Here is a 19,247-nt window from a genome sequence, read left to right on the forward strand (position 1 = left end):
TTCCTCGTTCACGTGTTGTGTTTCACGACGTAGTGTTAGTTGTTGTGTTACTTCAGTGAACAACGGATTCAGATCCTGACGCCATGAAAAAGTTCAAACCAAGGACTTTTTTTTCCCCAAAAAATTCTTTGATAGGAAAATGTGAAATGTTAGTTCTAGAGGAAGAGTTTGGTCTTTCCTGCTTAAATCTCCTTTTCAGGGTCTTTAGGAAACAAACATGTGGTCGAAGAACTTAACAAAAAACACACGTCAGCTTCAGCGAAAAAGAACCAAAAACAGCCGATGGTTTGTTTTTAAATTGAGAATATTTCCGTCACAAAGATACTGAACACACGACTACGAAAGATAAACATGTTTTACGAAGCGTCAGTCACAGTCTGCATTGGTTCACTTTCAAGAAAAGCTTTTGTCAGGAAAGTTTTCTCTTTCTTGACGATTTAGAAAATGAATGCAACCACCGTCTCCACCTTAAATCCGCCGTTCCTAGTCGGCTCATCCAGTTGGTTATGAAAGACTCTTCTTGATATGACAGTAAATAACGTCCAAACTTTCTTCAAGGACCATCTCAACAACAATTAAGTCAACATGGAAAAGCAAACACGTCTCTTTACGTCTGATTTGTTTCATAGTTATAAACGATTTGGTTGAGTTGCCGGTAAAACTCTCAGTGAAACAAAAGTGCTTGGTTTATTGTTGATGACAAATCTTGTATATGTGTGTTGATGCTCAAACCAGGAAGTAGTCACGTACATAAGGTGCAAAACAACCACTGACCACTGCGCACACTGATGTTCTCGTCATGAAGTGATTCTGATTCATTTGCTGGAGAGTCTGCAGGTGATTCTCAGTCGACTGTCGCTGCTCCTGACGGTTCTAGATCTAGTTTGTCGTGGTCCACAGTAGAATATATTACATGAGAATAACATGCCTGTTCCCGCCTCACAAGTGTATATGGAAGAGTTCCCGTGAACATCTTGAAGGTCGTTCGCATCAACGATCATCAGAACAAAGACCTGGGATATGACGGTCCTGCTCTCTGGCGCGGGAGAAGAAAGAGTAACTTCCCGGGATGTGAGATGAAGAGTCTTCAGGAATCCTGCTCCGAGAGTCACGGTGCTAGGAATGTGTTCTTTCCTTGAGCATGAGAACCTGTGAAAGCAAGGGTGCCAGAAGAGACGGGAGGTGATGGAAAGATCCAGATCCCAGCAGAAGGAGAGCAGATGACTGGGGAGAGCCAGACTTTCATCCGGGACCAGGGACTCTGTGGAGACTCTGGACAGGAAGGACTCGCTGTGGGCTGTGGAGAGTCATCGTTCCAGAAAGAAAACAATGTCAGAGACGCCGTAAATCACTGGTGGAATCAAAGCAAAGCTGTCGTGTGATTAACGTGTCGCAGCAGAACTGCAACTGTGTTCATCATTCCTCGGTTAGGATGCTATTAGAGCACCCTGTTGTTAGAACAAACAATCTAAATTCATACCTTCATGCTTTTCAAAGATGATCACAGACCGTGACTAAACCTGTCTGCGACTCCTTTCATGTTTCCTCCTAGAACCTCCAATATTGTCAGACACTAGTCAAATATTTGAAGCCATCAGTCTCTGCTGTCAGTGGATCTCGAGTCTAAAATGTCAACGACCCGGTGGTTCCAGCGATTGAGGGTCTCGTGGAACTGATGGTGTGTTCGAGCAGCAACTTATGAATGTTGTTCCTCAGAGAACTGATGTGTTTGCGTCCAGGACCAGACATCGAGACGTTTTATGAAACTATGGATGATCTGATGCTGTCTCTGCTTCTAAAGGAAGGTTCTTCTTGTATGTTTTAACACGGTTACATCCAGTGAAGAAAACCTTTCCTCCTGTGAAACAAGAGTTGTTGTGACTCGTACCTCGACAGACAGAAGTCGTCGCAGGCGGCGTCGCGGCCGCGCTCGGTGCAGACGCAGCGCTGGCGTCTCTTCTTCGCTGTCCTCACGTGGACGGCTCGTCGGACCCGCTGAGCTCCCTGGTAGCTGGACATTCCGTAGGGCACGGTGCGCCTGCGTCCAAACAAACAGAGGCGGCGAGTCAACAAACACAGAAGTGCAGACGCGTCGCATTTCTGATGGACTCTGGAAGCTTTTACACACTCATTCCATCATGTTTATTTTTCTCTCCGCTCACCAGCGCGCCGACGTTAAAAAACCGAACGTCGTAAATCTCCGCTGTTGAAACATAAATTTGAAGCATTTGTTTCTCATGTTGACGCGACATTTGGTTTCGATGAAGCTTCTTTTCTTGGAAAACGATCCAGATCTTTGTGGTTCAACCGTCGTCATCCCTGATCTGCTGGTCCTCACATCAAAGCGTGTTTCTATGTCCAATGAGAGGAAATATGTGTTTCTATGTCCAATGAGAGGAAATATGTGTTTCTATGTCCAATGAGAGGAAATATGTGTTTCTATGTCCAATGAGAGGAAATATGTGTTTCTATGTCCAATGAGAGGAAATATGTGTTTCTATGTCCAATGAGAGGAAATATGTGTTTCTATGTCCAATGAGAGGAAATATGTGTTTCTATGTCCAATGAGAGGAAATATGTGTTTCTATGTCCAATGAGAGGAAATATGTGTTTCTATGTCCAATGAGAGGAAATATGTGTTTCTATGTTGAATGAGAGGAAATATGTGTTTCTATGTCCAATGAGAGGAAATATGTGTTTCTATGTCCAATGAGAGGAAATATGTGTTTCTATGTCCAATGAGAGGAAATATGTGTTTCTATGTCCAATGAGAGGAAATATGTGTTTCTATGTCGAATGAGAGGAAATATGTGTTTCTATGTCGAATGAGAGGAAATATGTGTTTCTATGTCCAATGAGAGGAAATATGTGTTTCTATGTCCAATGAGAGGAAATATGTGTTTCTATGTCCAATGAGAGGAAATATGTGTTTCTATGTCCAATGAGAGGAAATATGTGTTTCTATGTTGAATGAGAGGAAATATGTGTTTCTATGTCCAATGAGAGGAAATATGTGTTTCTATGTTGAATGAGAGGAAATATGTGTTTCTATGTCCAATGAGAGGAAATATGTGTTTATATGTCCAATGAGAGGAAATATGTGTTTCTATGTCCAATGAGAGGAAATATGTGTTTCTATGTCCAATGAGAGGAAATATGTGTTTATATGTCCAATGAGAGGAAATATGTGTTTCTATGTCCAATGAGAGGAAATATGTGTTTCTATGTCCAATGAGAGGAAATATGTGTTTCTATGTCCAATGAGAGGAAATATGTGTTTCTATGTTGAATGAGAGGAAATATGTGTTTCTATGTCCAATGAGAGGAAATATGTGTTTCTATGTCCAATGAGAGGAAATATGTGTTTCTATGTCCAATGAGAGGAAATATGTGTTTCTATGTCCAATGAGAGGAAATATGTGTTTCTATGTTGAATGAGAGGAAATATGTGTTTCTATGTTGAATGAGAGGAAATATGTGTTTCTATGTCCAATGAGAGGAAATATGTGTTTCTATGTTGAATGAGAGGAAATATGTGTTTCTATGTCCAATGAGAGGAAATATGTGTTTATATGTCCAATGAGAGGAAATATGTGTTTCTATGTCCAATGAGAGGAAATATGTGTTTCTATGTCCAATGAGAGGAAATATGTGTTTCTATGTCCAATGAGAGGAAATATGTGTTTCTATGTCCAATGAGAGGAAATATGTGTTTCTATGTTGAATGAGAGGAAATATGTGTTTCTATGTCCAATGAGAGGAAATATGTGTTTCTATGTCCAATGAGAGGAAATATGTGTTTCTATGTCCAATGAGAGGAAATATGTGTTTCTATGTCCAATGAGAGGAAATATGTGTTTCTATGTTGAATGAGAGGAAATATGTGTTTCTATGTTGAATGAGAGGAAATATGTGTTTCTATGTCCAATGAGAGGAAATATGTGTTTCTATGTTGAATGAGAGGAAATATGTGTTTCTATGTCCAATGAGAGGAAATATGTGTTTCTATGTCCAATGAGAGGAAATATGTGTTTCTATGTCCAATGAGAGGAAATATGTGTTTATATGTCCAATGAGAGGAAATATGTGTTTCTATGTTGAATGAGAGGAAATATGTGTTTCTATGTTGAATGAGAGGAAATATGTGTTTCTATGTCCAATGAGAGGAAATATGTGTTTCTATGTTGAATGAGAGGAAATATGTGTTTCTATGTCCAATGAGAGGAAATATGTGTTTCTATGTTGAATGAGAGGAAATATGTGTTTCTATGTTGAATGAGAGGAAATATGTGTTTCTATGTTGAATGAGTGGAAATATGTGTTTCTATGTCCAATGAGAGGAAATATGTGTTTCTATGTCCAATGAGAGGAAATATGTGTTTCTATGTCCAATGAGAGGAAATATGTGTTTCTATGTCCAATGAGAGGAAATATGTGTTTCTATGTCCAATGAGAGGAAATATGTGTTTTGAAGTGATGACCTTCACGAAGGTTTAATTATGACCGGCTTTAGTTTGTTTGTAAATCACACAACATTTCTAGATTCTCAACCTGCATGTGTCGCTTCCACACACGTTGCCAGAGTTGAATTCCACGTAGGAAACTTGTGAACATGAGCTCCTTGGCAGTGGTATGTGCGTTCAATGTGCTCATCCTGTTCAAATGTGTCTTTGCTTCTTTGACTCGAGAGTTTCTTTGAAGGAGGTTTTCACTGGTTTTTGTTGAAGATTTTTACGTGTGAACGACAAAATGACAAAAGCTTGTAACGTTTATCCTGCGACGAGATTCAAACTCAAAACCTTTTTGTTTACGATCAAATTAATTTTACTCAGTTTTGCTGCTGAGAAAACTTTGGTTTAAATTTTCTGTCCAGAAAGTATTTCCAACAATACTTGTGTAGAACTTCTTTGTGAAAGTATTGATGGAAACACAACATGGACTTCAGGACCATCTTGTCTAGAAGATGACGCTCTGGTGTGGAGACACATCATCATAAGTCTCGCTCTGAGGTAGCGTGAGAATATTCCGGACCTGGATCCAGGATCAGACGAAGAGCTTAAACGTCTTCATGAGACCCTGGAATCCAGGAAACCCAGACGAGGTGGTGCGAAGGTCTTAGTATGTGAGATGAAAACATCCAACTGAGGATGAATCAGCATCAAATCCTCTCGAAGGACAGAAGTCACTGTGACATCATCAGAGAATCTATTGACCCGTGATCAGATGATCAATAACATGTTAAACACGTGTCGAGTACAGAAGCTGTGGAGTTCAGTCATCAGTGAGAACTTCTTTAAGAAGTCATAAAACAGGTTTATAGTCGCGGCGACCTTTTCACCTTTTTAAGGGTTTTTATTTTCCTGGGTAGTTAAGTGAAGACTCTTCAACACAGTCTGTAGCTGCAGGTCATCGTTGCTGGTGTCCAGGTGTTTCCACAGCTGCGACACACTCGCCTTCAGGGAACCACAGGATTGACTTCTGAGATTCTACCTTTTCTCTCACTTCGTTGACGCTTCTGAATCCAAGGATCATGTTTATGTCCACGGAACAATAACAGTTGATTTCTTTGAGTGATTATAATTTAGAGGTGTTTTACGAAGTCAACCTTCTCTGCTTTTAAACTTCTCTGTCAGTGAGCAGCGGCGCTGAGAAGCCGTACGAGTGAAAAGGCGTCTTCCTGAATATAAATCACGTAAATCCATCCAATTGTTCACGAACAAACCAACATTCTTTGTCAATGTCGTGACTCGTATAAGCGCTTCGACTGTTGCAGTGCATTATGGGACCACTATATAAATGTTATGATTATTAATATTAGTTGTAGGACTGATGAATTACAAGTCATACACAAACCTGTGTATCCAGTTAAACATTCTCTTGATGCCAAAGAAAATCTTATGATTGGAGAACAGCAGGGGGAGTCCATGGGGCACACCTAGAGTTGAGTCTTCCTCTAATGTTGGCTCAACGGATCAAAGATGTCATTCAAACACTTCAAGAGTCACAGATATTATCAGAATGAAGTTGAAGCGACTGTATCTTAAATGTTCCTTCAGGTGAATCAAGTCTTTCCTGGCAGCAGATGATTATACCCGAGTTAACATCTCAATCCGGCTTAAATATATATTTGTGAGTGTGAGCATCTGAGCTGTCAGCCTTCAAAATATGTCAGTTTGTCCCGACTTGCTGGGCAATAACAAGGTGTGCTGTTTACCTGAAACAGCCGGCAGGTGTTGGCACGAGAAGACAGAGTGTGAAAGAATGCTTTCCAGCGCCGCTGCCAGAGCGAGGAGCGTGTGGTGAGCGCGAGATAGTTGAGAGGATAAATGTGTTGGATTCACATCTCCATCTATAGACACGTCTATCATGCTCATCTTCTCGACTCACGTCACAGATTTAACTGTTTACAATGTTGTATCAGTCGCTTCTCTTTCAATCTTTCTGTGCGACTCTTGCTTTCTACATGATGAACAGATGAAGTCATTATTATTCAAGTTTAATTGAGATGGAATATAATTGATGTGTTTCATCACTTTAATAAATAACTCTTCACAATCCACTTCAACGGATGAAGACGAAAAATGAAAATGACTTAATTATGTTTCTGCGGTTTTTCCTGGAGCACGAGTTGATGTTGAATGAAGAGACGGTTGTTGAATGAAGACCTCACGCGTCTGCAACCTTTTCATTCTTGTTGTTGAGCACAATAAATACTCATTACCTACTAACTTTTGCAACCTTAGAAGGTTAGAAGTGATTAAATAAATGTTATTTGCGCCTTCGTCACGTTCATTAATAGACATTCAACTAAGACTGTATTTTGTGGCCTTAGAGTCCTGAAGATAAATTACAAATATGCAATATCAAATATTCTTTGCTGTATTTTAAATGAAAGTTATTTGACGTTATTGTTGAACTTCTTCTTCATGATGTCTTTGAAATGATTAGTTTCGTCACAAGTGGAGATGAATGAAGAATGTGTCGCGTCAACGTAAATACTTGTCAGGTATAGATCATGTGTGGAAGTGCCACGGGGCAGCACAGCAGACGAGAACCTCTGCTCTCGAGAACTTCTGCTCCTGCACTGACTTGCATGTAATCGCAGCTCGAGGGCACAACACACAGCAGCTGCACATGGACAGACAGAACACTTGAAAGAGTCTCACTCGGGGGTGTTGATCCAGATGATGTCCAGGTGGCAGTAATACACGCACTCTTTGTCCGTGTAGGAGTAGCAGGTGCAGCGCTTGGACCTGGTCTTGGGCGGGTCAGAACCAGAACTGCAGCCCTCGGTGACACATCCCGGGCTGACCTTTGGTGTGACCTTCGGTGTGACCGACGCGTCGCGCGTCAGGACGCCTTGAGTCGCACAAGAACCGGGTTAGAAACACGAGCAGAAGATCAGGGACCTGATGCTCACCTTGCAGTAGGACCAGAGCCAGGATGAGAAGAAGCATGATTCTCACGTGGAGGGTTAAAATCCTGGCCATGTCATATATTCCCACAATGAAGCCGAGACCCAGGAGAGAATATTAATCCAGAAACACGGAGAGAAAATCCATCAGTGAAGTGGTGAGTCCAGACGAAGCTCATCTCAAATGATCCCAAAGAAAAGGTTGAGGAGAAGTTAGTGATTCTCTTCTGGACATGACTTCATGAGCGCGAGGTTGCTGTGACTCTCCAGGGCCAAGTGTTGTGAGGAGCGAGGAAGGTGTTCAGTTCCCTCCTCCTCCTCTTCCTCCTCCTCCTCTTCCTCCTCCCTCTCCTCCTCCTTTCAACAGCTCTGTGACCTGAGCTTCTGTTCAGTTCATCCTGAAGCTCACGATCATCATCTGCTCCTGTTTCAAATGGTTTGACTCTGAAGATCTAATGCTCTTCACCGACCATTCATAGTTTCTCCATCAAGACCGAGTCTTTTCCTCAGTAGATCAATAGTGAACTTGAAACCAAATTTCCAGAAACAAGAACAAGAACAAAGTGCCAACAAAAGAACAAAAGTATAAAGAAAATAACAAAGATTTACAAGAATCATCTTTTCAAGTAAACACTACACTAATAACAAGATGAATGAATGAGTCCCTGAGTCTATTAGTGTTGCATCATGGGAGGAGCATTGGTGCTCCATGTGTTCACTGATGACAGTGTTGCATCATGGGAGGAGCGTTGGTGCTCCATGTGTTCACTGATGACAGTGTTGCATCATGGGAGGAGCGTTGGTGCTGCATGTGTTCACTGATGACAGTGTTGCATCATGGGAGGAGCATTGGTGCTCCATGTGTTCACTGATGACAGTGTTGCATCATGGAAGGAGCATTGGTGCTTCTTTCAAATCTCTTTAAAACAATATTTTATTATGTAAATTGAATATATCTTTTTTTTAATGTACTCTGCCATTTTTAAAGGATGTTGGTTTCTATCTTTATAAATAACTTTATATTATATTATTATTATTCAAAACATAAATGAGGAGATTTAGAGAACACGATAATGTTTTTCACACTTTGTTTTTCCTGAGTTTGTCCTGGACCACTGCGCCTGTTGCTGCGCCTGTTGCTGCGCCTGTTTCTGCGCCTCTTCAGCCACCAGCGTTTTAACCACCTCATTGCAATGAAGCGTGGACATCATCGGGTCTAACGCCGTCACATATAGACTTTATAAGAACACGCCGGGCGTCAGGACGTACCTCTGGAGGCTAATGAAAGTGACATGGGAAAATGGTATCATACCCAAGGCTTGGCGAAGGGCAGGAGGGACACTAACTCCTCAGCATTAGATAAATCTTCTCAATGTGGAGGGAAAGATCTTCTTTTGTGGCAAAAAGACTTTCAGTATTCCTGCAATCTAAGAGCTTTGTTGACACCTCAGTGCAGAAGGCAGGCATAGGTGGCTTCTCAGGATGTCTGGAGCAACAGAATCTGGCTCCAGGTACAAACAGCCAAGAAGGAGATCTACATGTGGTCTCCTTAACCTTGAAAACCATAGGGTCAGTGCCGCACGAAGTGTTGTGGGCAGCTTTTGACTTCTTCCAGAAGAACAGAAGACATCCCAAGGCTGATCAGAACCTATTTCCAGGATCTTAAGTTCTGTGTTTCAACACAGGCTGCTACAACGACCTGGCAGCACCTGGGAGAAGGATAATGGCACACTTTCTCCACTGGCTTTCATCATGGCCATGGAACTCATTGTTCAAGCATCTCGATGTGTGGTCGGAGGAGAACGTCTGAAAAGTACGGGCCGTATATGGATGACATGACGACAGTAGCGACAACAGGCGTGCAGCAGGCGCCTGCTTGAACGTAAGCTCCTGCAATAATTGCCAAAAACAGTCGTTTTAACGACTACTTGTCCGGATATTATGCTCATATCACTAAAGATATGTCTCAAGCATCTCGGATCTATGATCGTGATGCTCTTTTCAACATCAGAGAGTCGATGGAGGATTATAACCGCGACAGTTACCAACGTCCGGTGAACGTGTTTCCAGCTCCGCTTCTCATCGACTCGGACTCTGTGGAATATCGTTTGATCTCTCGAGTACCGGGCGATTTCCACAAGCGATCGAGTCGGTCTGGAGTTCAGGTCAGGATGAGACGCACAGTCGCGATCGCTCGGAACAACTCTGACGTCATCGAACGTCATCGATGTTTGATCGACATTCCTCTCGCTGAAGTGTGTGACGACACGTCAGCGCTGCCGTCTGTCCAGACCTCAACGAAAGGTGGTACGATTTTTTCATTTCCTCTCTTTAATTCGGCTTTTACAACGGAGTTGAACTTCAGTGACAGCTGGTACCCACGTGCCTCGCCTCTCTGGTCGTGGAGGAGGTCTTGCTACTGTTTTTAGGGAGAGTTGTTCTTGCAAAGTGATTCAGACACAGGAATTCACTTCTTTTGAGTCTCAGATGATCTTGGTTGGTTCTACAAGACCTTTCTATTGTGTGTCAATCTACCGTCCGCCTGGTCCTGCGGCGATTTTCTTGAAAGACTTTAGTGACTTCTTATCTTCCATTATTCAAATGGAATCTGTTCTTATTCTTGGAGACTTTAATCTTCATGTTGATGATGTCACATTTTGTTCTGCAAATAACTTTTAACTTTAACGGAAGCCTTTAATTTTGAGTAACATGTTTCTGAACCCACTCATCAAAAAGGCCACATTTTAGACTTAGTTTTTACTCTTGGCCTGGACATTTCTAATGTATCTGTACATGATGTCCATCTGAGTGATCATTCTGTTGTCTTGTTTAACCTGGACTTCATCCCTGAACCTAAGCCTTTGAAAGTTAGGTCTCAGAGGCGTGTCATCTCAGCCGATACTGCAGACAGTTTTTCTGCTATGTTTGACGCTCTGTCCTTTGATGACTGCCCAGATGTGGACAGTTTGATTCACTGCTTCACTGGTCATTGTGTTGAAATACTGGATCAAGTGGCACCTGTTAAATTGAACTTGAAAATTCAGAAAAAACGGTGCCCTTGGACAAATGAAGATCTCCTGAGTCTGAAGAGACTTTGTCGAAAGACTGAGCGTCTCTGGAAGTCTAATAAACTTGAGGTGCACAGACTTCACCTCAGGGATCTGTTGACTTCTTACAATGAGATGGTAGAAACTGCTAGATCTGATTACATCAGAAAACTGGTAGCAGCAAATAGGAAAAACCCCAAAGTTTTGTTTGACATGATTAATTCTCTCGTGTCTCCTGCTCCTCAAATCACGCCTGTCTTCTGTGAAGCTGACAGCAATGCATTGTTGAGATTTGTCATTGACAAAATTAAATTGATCAAAGAGAAAATCTCTCCCCCTTTGTTTGGAACCCCTACTGTCTCTGAGCCCATCTCCTCCTCTTGGTCCTCCTTCACTGCTGTATCTTTGGGTGATATTTCAGCACTAGTGAACAAGATGAAACCCTCCTCTTGCTCAGATGACGTCCTTCCTTGTAGGCTTTTTATCAAAGTATTTGATGTAATTGGCCCCTGGGTTACCAATATGGTGAACCTCTCCCTTTCCACAGGGGTTTTTCCCAATGCATTTAAACATGCCATTGTGGAGCCTCTGCTCAAAAAACCAGGCTTAGACCCACCTGACCTCAGTAATTTCAGGCCTATTTCTAAGCTCCCTTTCTTGTCCAAGATCTTGGAGAAGGTGGTGTCTGAGCAGCTGTCTTTGTTCCTGGATCAGAGCGACATCCATGAGAAGTTTCAGTCTGGCTTCCCACTCTACGGAGACAGCTTTATTGAAAGTGTCCAGTGACATCATGATGTCGGCTGACTCTGGTAAATTCACTGTTCTGGTTCTCTTGGATCTGTCCTCAGCCTTTGACACAGCTGATCACCAGATCCTGCTGAGAAGACTGAGGGATGAAGTGGGACTGTCTGGGTCTGTGTTAGAATGGTTCTCATCTTACCTTTCTGGGCGCAGTTTTAGTGTATCTGCCAATCAAATGAGGTCTGAATCGGCAGATCTGTTGTGTGGAGTCCCTCAAGGTTCTGTTCTGGGTCCTTTATTGTTTTTGCTGTACTTGATTCCCCTCGATAAAATCATTCAGAGATTTCCAGATGTTTCTTATCACATTTTTGCTGATGACATCCAGCTCTACTGCTCTTTTGATCCAACTGAGCCCCAGAGGCTGAACTTAGTCAATTGTTTGCTAGAAATCAAACAATGAGTGAAAACACTTTACAGCTAAATGTGGACAAAACTGAAACTCTGGTGATTGCTCCTGATGGTAAGATTCCAGGGTTGAGTCAGTACTTGGGTGACTTAGGTCAGTCTGTCAAACTGAGCCTGAGAAACCTGGGTGTTGTATTTGATAAAGACATGTCTCTTGTTCAACACTGTAGAAAACTGACCAGAAACTGTTTCCTTCAACTGAGAAAAATCTCTAAACTTAGGAAAATGTTGTCGGAACATGATCTGGAGCTTGTAATCCATGCGTTTGTTTCTTCTCATCTGAACTATTGTAACAGTTTGTGTTCATGTCTTAACAAGAAGGAACTGTCTCGTCTGCAGTTGATTCAGAACTCTGCAGCCAGAATTCTGACCCGCTCAAGTAGAAGAACTCACATTTCTCCGGTCCTTAAAACTCTTCACTGGCTTCCAGTTTCTTTCAGGATCAACTTTAAAATTCTGGTTCTTACTTTCAGAGCTATTCATGGTCAGGCTCCTCCTTACATCACTGATCTGATCCTTACACCCCAGCTCGGGCTCTGAGGTCTGTGGATCAGAATCTACTTATGGTTCCACGCACACGGCTCAGGACCAGAGGAGAGAAATCTTTTCAGGCTGTTGCTCCTAAGCTTTGGAACGATCTTCTCTCTCTTTGCGCTTGATGGAGTCTACTGACTCCTTTAAGAAACACCTTAAGACGTTTCTATTTGTTCAGGCTTTTCCTTGAATTTCTCGAACTCCTGTGTTGTTCTCAGTATTATCTTGATCTTTAAAGTATGTACTTTTTTGAGTATTGTTTTGATTGTTTAAGCGCTTTGTGACCCTGGTCTCGAAAAGCGCTATATAAATAAATATTACTTACTTACTTACTTACTTACTGGACCAACTCCAGACAAACATCAGATGAGCACGAATGAAGATTAAAGTCCTGCAGTATCTCCTTGATCAAAGGCCAACCGTCCAACGAGAGGTTCCACATCAACGATGAGCCGATACCAACGATACAAGAGAAGTCTTGGACGCTGGTACATTGAAATCTCAAAGCTACCAAGTGGAGCAACTCAAGCAGGACAACGTCTGTGGCCTCAATCAAATCAACAACAATTCTCTACCAGGCGAGCAGTTGGTGCTGCTGCCTCGTCTCATGTGTTCCACATCCATGTACGTGTCACTCTTTCTCATGTTACTCAGTGGGAACCATTGGTGAACGCGCAAGTGAGCAAATGGCTGGGACTACCCAGATGCCTCAGCACCGTAGGACTGTAATGGAACCATCTCGCTGCCAATTTCAAGGCTCGTGGACGAGTACAAATGTTCTTAAACAAGGCTTGAGATGATCCTCAAAGAATCCTGGGATCCCTTTGTCAGAGCTGCTGCTCTCACCGGGCAACAGGGAGGAAACGGAGGCCTGTTACAGCCACCTCATCCTCAGCAACAAGCGCCAGAAAGACTTCGTTTTATTTCCCCACTTTAGTCTTACTTCAACTGTAAAGTGACTTGACTTAAAATAACATTGAATTGAGAAGAATTTATGATGAAGAATGATGTCTAAACGTCATAGTCGATCTGTGGATCTGTAGCTTCTCTGGCCTCTGAGTTCTTCTAGACTTGGACTCGCGGGTTGAGGAGGTTTTGGACCGGGATCGGTGCGTGAAGCCGTCTGTGCCAATAGTGATGACGGATGAAAGCTTGACTTCAAATACAGCCTGGACGTCTAGAATCTGTTCTTCATGATGGAGAGATCAGTGAAGTGAAGGTGAAGCTCGACTGCTGTGTCGGCAGCTCAACAAAAAAACGGAAACCTTGAAGTTTAAACACCGACACACGCGGGTCGATATAAAAACCTTTTGTTCAGTTGTTTATTCAAACGATAGCCATGTTGAACCGACATTATATGTTGAATCTTAAAAATATAACATTTGAAGAAGAACATCTGCTCAGTCTCTGTGGCATCAGATGTGACATCTTTATATCTTCAGTTGCATCTATTTACTCACATCCTCTCTTCCCACTCGTTTATTATCACCTGGTGTTTGCTTGATGTTCACCTGAGTCTCTCCGACATATTTCATCATCGTCTTCTTCATCCTCTCTTTCTGCTGTTATGTGGGAGTGAGACGTCTTCAGACCCGAGAGGATGATCCGAACGTTTCCTCTTGAGTCTTTGAACAAACGGTGATGACAAACAATGATCCGCGATGATGACAAACACATGATGATTCAATCACATGATGCTTGAATATGAACATGTCTTCACCAGTTACATGTATGAACTGCAGCATGTGTTCGTTTCTCTCTGTAGTCGTTGATGAAGTCTGTGGTAGTTCTGTGCACTTAAAACTATCATGAATGATGGAAGGAACGACAAATCAATGTTTAACGCCTCAGGCCGAGTAAGAATCGTTTCCACGCAGGTTTGTACAAAGTTTTAGGTCCAAGTCATTATCGTGAATCCATCGAAATCCACAGATGGAAGAAAAAGACAAATTCTTCATGAACTTTAGTGACGACGCGTGAAGTCAAATCCATGTTCTGTCCAGAAACTGAGCAAGTACTGAGCAAGTACTGAGCAAGTACTGAGCAAGTACTGAGCAAGAACTGAGCAAGTACTGAGCAAGAACTGAGCAAGTACTGAGCAAGTACTGAGCAAGTACTGAGCAAGTACTGAGCAAGAACTGAGCAAGTACTGAGCAAGTACTGAGCAAGTACAGACCAGTGTGTTGGATCCTGACGTTCAAGATGGTCGTGGGATGTTGATGAAGCTTCAGAAGTCGACTCCGAGCAGAAAGAAACACTTGAACAAGAACAAAGGCAGAAGTTCATGGTTCAGTTCAAATTTGCACGACTTTTGTGCGACGAGCAACATTTGAGGAGCAGCAACTGTGAGGAACGTGTCTCCTTGAGGAGCAGCAACTGTGATGAACGTTTCTCCTTGAGGAGCAGCAACTGTGAGGAACGTGTCTCCTTGAGGAGCAGCAACTGTGAGGAACGTGTCTCCTTGAGGAGCTGAGATCACACTGAAGAAAGAGATGATCTATGAAGTGAAAGAATGTTTTTCATAGTATTTGATCATCTTGAAGATCAATATTTCATCAGTTTTCCATCTCATTGGTTTTAAATCTTTTTTTTTTATGATTTATTTCCTCCTCCCACGAGTTTGTCTTTGGATTTAACGCCTTGAGAACGTGTCCAGGCTTAATTGGTTAATAGCAGAGTGCATGCTGGGAGCAGGTGACGCAGGTGTGATGACACTGATGCTCTCAGGTGATCACGAGTGTGACGGAGATTCAAGTTGTTGATCGAATATTAAAACCATCTTTGACGATTCAAAGCTGATATTTGATCTTTAGGAGGATTTCTTGACAAATGTAACATTTTAAAATCATCATCTGACCATAAACATCCTTCGAGAAGTGAACTTGATCCACTTCAGCATCACCTGGTCCTGACTCACTTTGGACCGGGTTGGTCTTAAACACACACTTTGTTTCAGGATTCAATGGAACATCTCTTCCCTTGGTCGGGTCCAGCAGAACTAAATCAAGCCCACTTATAAACGCCGACTGGTTCTGTCCAACATTCCTGCGAGTGGCTACAGAACGACTCCTCGCGCCAGCTGTGAAGTGGAGAGAAAATTCCCCATAAATGAAGAACATATTTGGGTTTTTTTAGGTCACATGCCCAGCACTGGATTTGAACTGGATCCAGTGTTTGGTGGTTCTGGGTGGTTTATGTTCTTATGGATCTTTAGGGTGAACACGAACCCTCGTGTGACTCCACGAGTCAACACTCTCAGTGTTATCTTATCTATTAATGCCAAGAGTATTTATTTGATATCACTTCATTCATCAGGACTTTGTTTGACCAGACCTGGATTTGATCTTCTGGAATATTTGCACTGACACCATCGTGGACGTCATGTCCTGAAAATATTTAACAATATATTGAAAACCTTTCAAAGTGGCGGCAAATACATCCAGTGGATCAAATCAAACATTTCAGGCTGAGATGAAGATTAAATTGACACTGGTGTTGTTGTGTTACTGAACATCCTGCTACAACTTTAGTAACACTTTTCAGACCTAGACTGGGATGAAGGAGTTTCTTCTGGACGTCCACAGACTTTCATCACAGCAAAGATTTCAACTGAGATCCTGAAATGTTCAAGTGTGTGATCTCAGTCCATCACGAGTGAGTTTGTTAGTTCGATTCCTGATCTTCTTCTATCATCTCTCACGAGCTTTGCTGTCATCACTAACTAAACCGTGTCAACACACCTGAGGAAAGATTTGAAGCTTCTGTAAAGACTTTGATTCCAGGAAACACTTGACAGGATTTGCTTTACTCTGAAGTCCAGACTCTCGTTGCTTGGATTTGTTGTTAAACTTTCTTTCAAATGTTGTATAAGAGCTTTCCTGAGATCCTGCAGAGGATTGTCTGTAACGCTCGGAACTCTCAGGCCAGCGAGGGAGGCGGAGCAAAGCGATTAACACAATTAGACCTTTTTATGACGAGTCTTTGAGAGACGACAAGAGCAGAAGGTGTCGAAACATGAATCACTCTGTCCAGAACATTTAGTCTTTCTGTGATTTATACACAAACTATGTTCAACTATAATCCAACAATTTTCAACTATAGTCTAACAATTTTCAACTATAATCTAACAATTTTCAACTATAATCAAAAAATGTTATTTCTTCCTTGTTGTTGATACTTTCTATTCGACATTCATACTTGAGTATTGATTTGATTGATTGGTGGACTGGACACATTGATTCAAGTGAGGTTCAGAGGTTCAGAGTCTTGTTGAGATGGTGATAACTGGAGGTCACAGCTGGTGATGTAATGACAGTGTTGAAGTGAAAGATACAAACTCAAATGTGTGTCATTTACAATATAAACTTCCTTTTACAACTTGGCACCTTTTAATGAGTCTGGCATCCTGAAGTGATGCTTCCAACTCTGAGAGCTGACCTTCTTCAACGACCTCACACATTCCTCTCTGTGACCTTTTGACCCACAAAACCAATGCACTTTCATCTCAGCCTCTCATCTGCCATTTTAATCACTGCGTCATGATCTTGTTTAGACTCGTCGTCTCGAGTCTCAAGAGTGTTGAAGGTGTGTTGAAGGTGCGTTGAAGGTGCGTTGAAAGAGCGTTGAAGGTGTGTTGAAGGTGTGTTGAAAGAGCGTTGAAGGTGTGTTGAAGGTGTGTTGAAAGAGCGTTGAAGGTGCGTTGAAGGTGCGTTGAAAGAGCGTTGAAGGTGCGTTGAAGGTGCGTTGAAAGAGCGTTGAAAGAGCGTTGAAGGTGCGTAGAAGGTGCGTTGAAGGTGCGTTGAAGGTGTGTTGAAGGTGTGTTGAAGGTGCGTTGAAGGTGCGTTGAAGGTGCGTTGAAAGAGCGTTGAAGGTGCGTTGAAAGAGCGTTGAAGGTGTGTTGAGGGTGCGTTGAAAGAGCGTTGAAGGTGCGTTGAAGCAGCGTTGAAGGTGCGTTGAAGGAGCGTTGAAGGTGTGTTGAAGGTGTGTTGAAGGTGCGTTGAAGGTGCGTTGAAGGTGCGTTGAAGGTGTGTTGAAGGTGTGTTGAAGGTGCGTTGAAAGAGCGTTGAAGGTGCGTTGAAGGTGCGTTGAAGGTGCGTTGAAGGTGCGTTGAAGGTGTGTTGAAGGTGTGTTGAAGGTGCGTTGAAAGAGCGTTGAAGGTGCGTTGAAAGAGCGTTGAAGGTGCGTTGAAGGTGCGTTGAAGGTGTGTTGAAGGTGTGTTGAAAGAGTGTTGAAGGTGCGTTGAAGGTGCATTGAAGGTGTGTTGAAGGTGCGTTGAAAGAGCGTTGAAGGTGCGTTGAAGGTGCGTTGAAGGTGCGTTGAAGGTGCGTTGAAGGAGCGTTGAAGGTGCGTTGAAGGTGCGTTGAAGGAGCGTTGAAGGTGCATTGAAGGAGCGTTGAAGGTGCGTTGAAGGTGCGTTGAAGGAGCGTTGAAGGTGTGTTGAAGGTGCGTTGAAGGTGCGTTGAAAGAGCGTTGAAGGTGCGTTGAAGGTGCGTTGAAGGTGCGTTGAAGGTGTGTTGAAGGTGCGTTGAAGGTGCGTTGAAAGAGCGTTGAAGGTGTGTTGAAGGTGCGTTGAAGGTGCGTTGAAGGTGCGTTGAAGGTGCGTTGAAGGTGCGTTGAAGGTGTGTTGAAGGTGCGTTGAAGGTGCGTTGAAAGAGCGTTGAAGGTGCGTTGAAAGAGCGTTGAAGGAGCGTTGAAGGTGCGTTGAAGGTGCGTTGAAGGTGCGTTGAAGGTGCGTTGAAGGTGCGTTGAAGGTGCGTTGAAAGAGCGTTGAAGGAGCGTTGAAGGTGCGTTGAAGGTGCGTTGAAGGAGCGTTGAAGGTGTGTTGAAGGTGCGTTGAAAGAGCGTTGAAGGTGCGTTGAAGGTGCGTTGAAGGAGCGTTGAAGGTGCGTTGAAGGTGCGTTGAAGGTGCGTTGAAGGAGCGTTGAAGGTGCGTTGAAGGTGCGTTGAAGGAGCGTTGAAGGTGCGTTGAAGGAGCGTTGAAGGTGCGTTGAAGGTGCGTTGAAGGTGAGTTGAAGGAGCGTTGAAGGAGCGTTGAAGGAGAGTTGAAGTAGAGTTGAAGGTGCGTTGAAGGAGAGTTGAAGGTGCGTTGAAGGTGCGTTGAAGGTGAGTTGAAGGAGCGTTGAAGGAGCGTTGAAGGAGAGTTGAAGTAGAGTTGAAGGTGCGTTGAAGGAGCGTTGAAGGTGTGTTGAAGGTGAGTTGAAGGAGCGTTGAAGGAGAGTTGAAGTAGAGTTGAAGGTGCGTTGAAGGAGAGTTGAAGTAGAGTTGAAGGAGCATTGAAGGAGAGTTGAAGGTGAGTTGAAGGAGCGTTGAAGGTGCGTTGAAGGAGCGTTGAAGGAGCGTTGAAGGAGCGTTGAAGGAGAGTTGAAGGAGCGTCGAAGGTGCGTCAAATATACTGTAGATATAGATATATACTGTATATACAGTATATATACATATACTCTGGTGATTGCTCCTGATGATAAGATTCCAGGGTTGAGTCAGTACTTGGGTGACTTAGGTCAGTCTGTCAAACTGAGCCTGAGAAACCTGGGTGTTGTATTTGATAAAGACATGTCTCTTGTTCGACACTGAAGAAAACTGACCAGAAACTGTTTCCTTCAACTGAGAAAAATCTCTAAACTTAGGAAAATGTTGTCGGAACATGATCTGGATCTTATAATCCATGTGTTTGTTTCTTCTCGTCTGGACTATTGTAACAGTTTGTTTTCATGTCTTAACAAGAAGGATGTGTCTCGTCTGCAGTTGATTCAAAACTCTGCAGAGAGAATTCTGACTCGCTCTAGTAGAAGAACTCACATTTCTCCTTCAAACTCTTCACTGGCTTCCAGTTTCTTTCAGGATCAACTTTAAAATTCTGGTTCTTACTTTCAGATCTATTCATGGTCAGGCTCCTCCTTACATCACTGATCTGATCCAGCCTTACACCCCAGCTCGGGCTCTGAGGTCTGTGGATCAGAATCTACTTATGGTTCCACGCACACGGCTCAGGACCAGAGGAGAGAAATCTTTTCAGGCTGTTGCTCCTAAGCTTTGGAACGATCTTCTCT

At 42.9% G+C, this 19,247-nt stretch overlaps 1 protein-coding gene across 1 annotated transcript; it reads right to left on the reverse strand.

The window, feature by feature from the left end:
* Window positions 1–350: 350 nt before the first annotated feature.
* Window positions 351–7,701, reverse strand: edn3b (endothelin 3b). Its single transcript, XM_087781768.1, has 4 exons — window positions 7,421–7,701; window positions 7,167–7,359; window positions 1,889–2,038; window positions 351–1,297 (listed from the first exon to the last, which is right to left on the reverse strand). Exons 1-4 carry the CDS (start codon window positions 7,488–7,490, stop codon window positions 1,243–1,245), a joined length of 468 nt encoding a protein of 155 aa, XP_087637894.1. The 5' UTR covers window positions 7,491–7,701; the 3' UTR covers window positions 351–1,242.
* Window positions 7,702–19,247: the final 11,546 nt, after the last annotated feature.

Source organism: Callionymus lyra, chromosome 19 (assembly GCF_982586985.1).
Source record: "Callionymus lyra chromosome 19, fCalLyr1.hap1.1, whole genome shotgun sequence".
NCBI classification, from domain to species: domain Eukaryota; kingdom Metazoa; phylum Chordata; class Actinopteri; order Syngnathiformes; family Callionymidae; genus Callionymus; species Callionymus lyra.

Excerpts from the sequence above, each read along its gene's own strand:
- edn3b (XM_087781768.1), bottom strand. The coding sequence starts at position 7,490 with ATGGCCAGGATTTTAACCCTCCACGTGAGAATCATGCTTCTTCTCATC. Across the intron at positions 7,360-7,420 it reads GGCTCTGGTCCTACTGCAAG|GCGTCCTGACGCGCGACGCG; the intron begins GTGAGCATCAGG and ends GTGCGACTCAAG. Across the intron at positions 1,298-1,888 it reads GACGACTTCTGTCTGTCGAG|CCCACAGCGAGTCCTTCCTG; the intron begins GTACGAGTCACA and ends GACTCTCCACAG.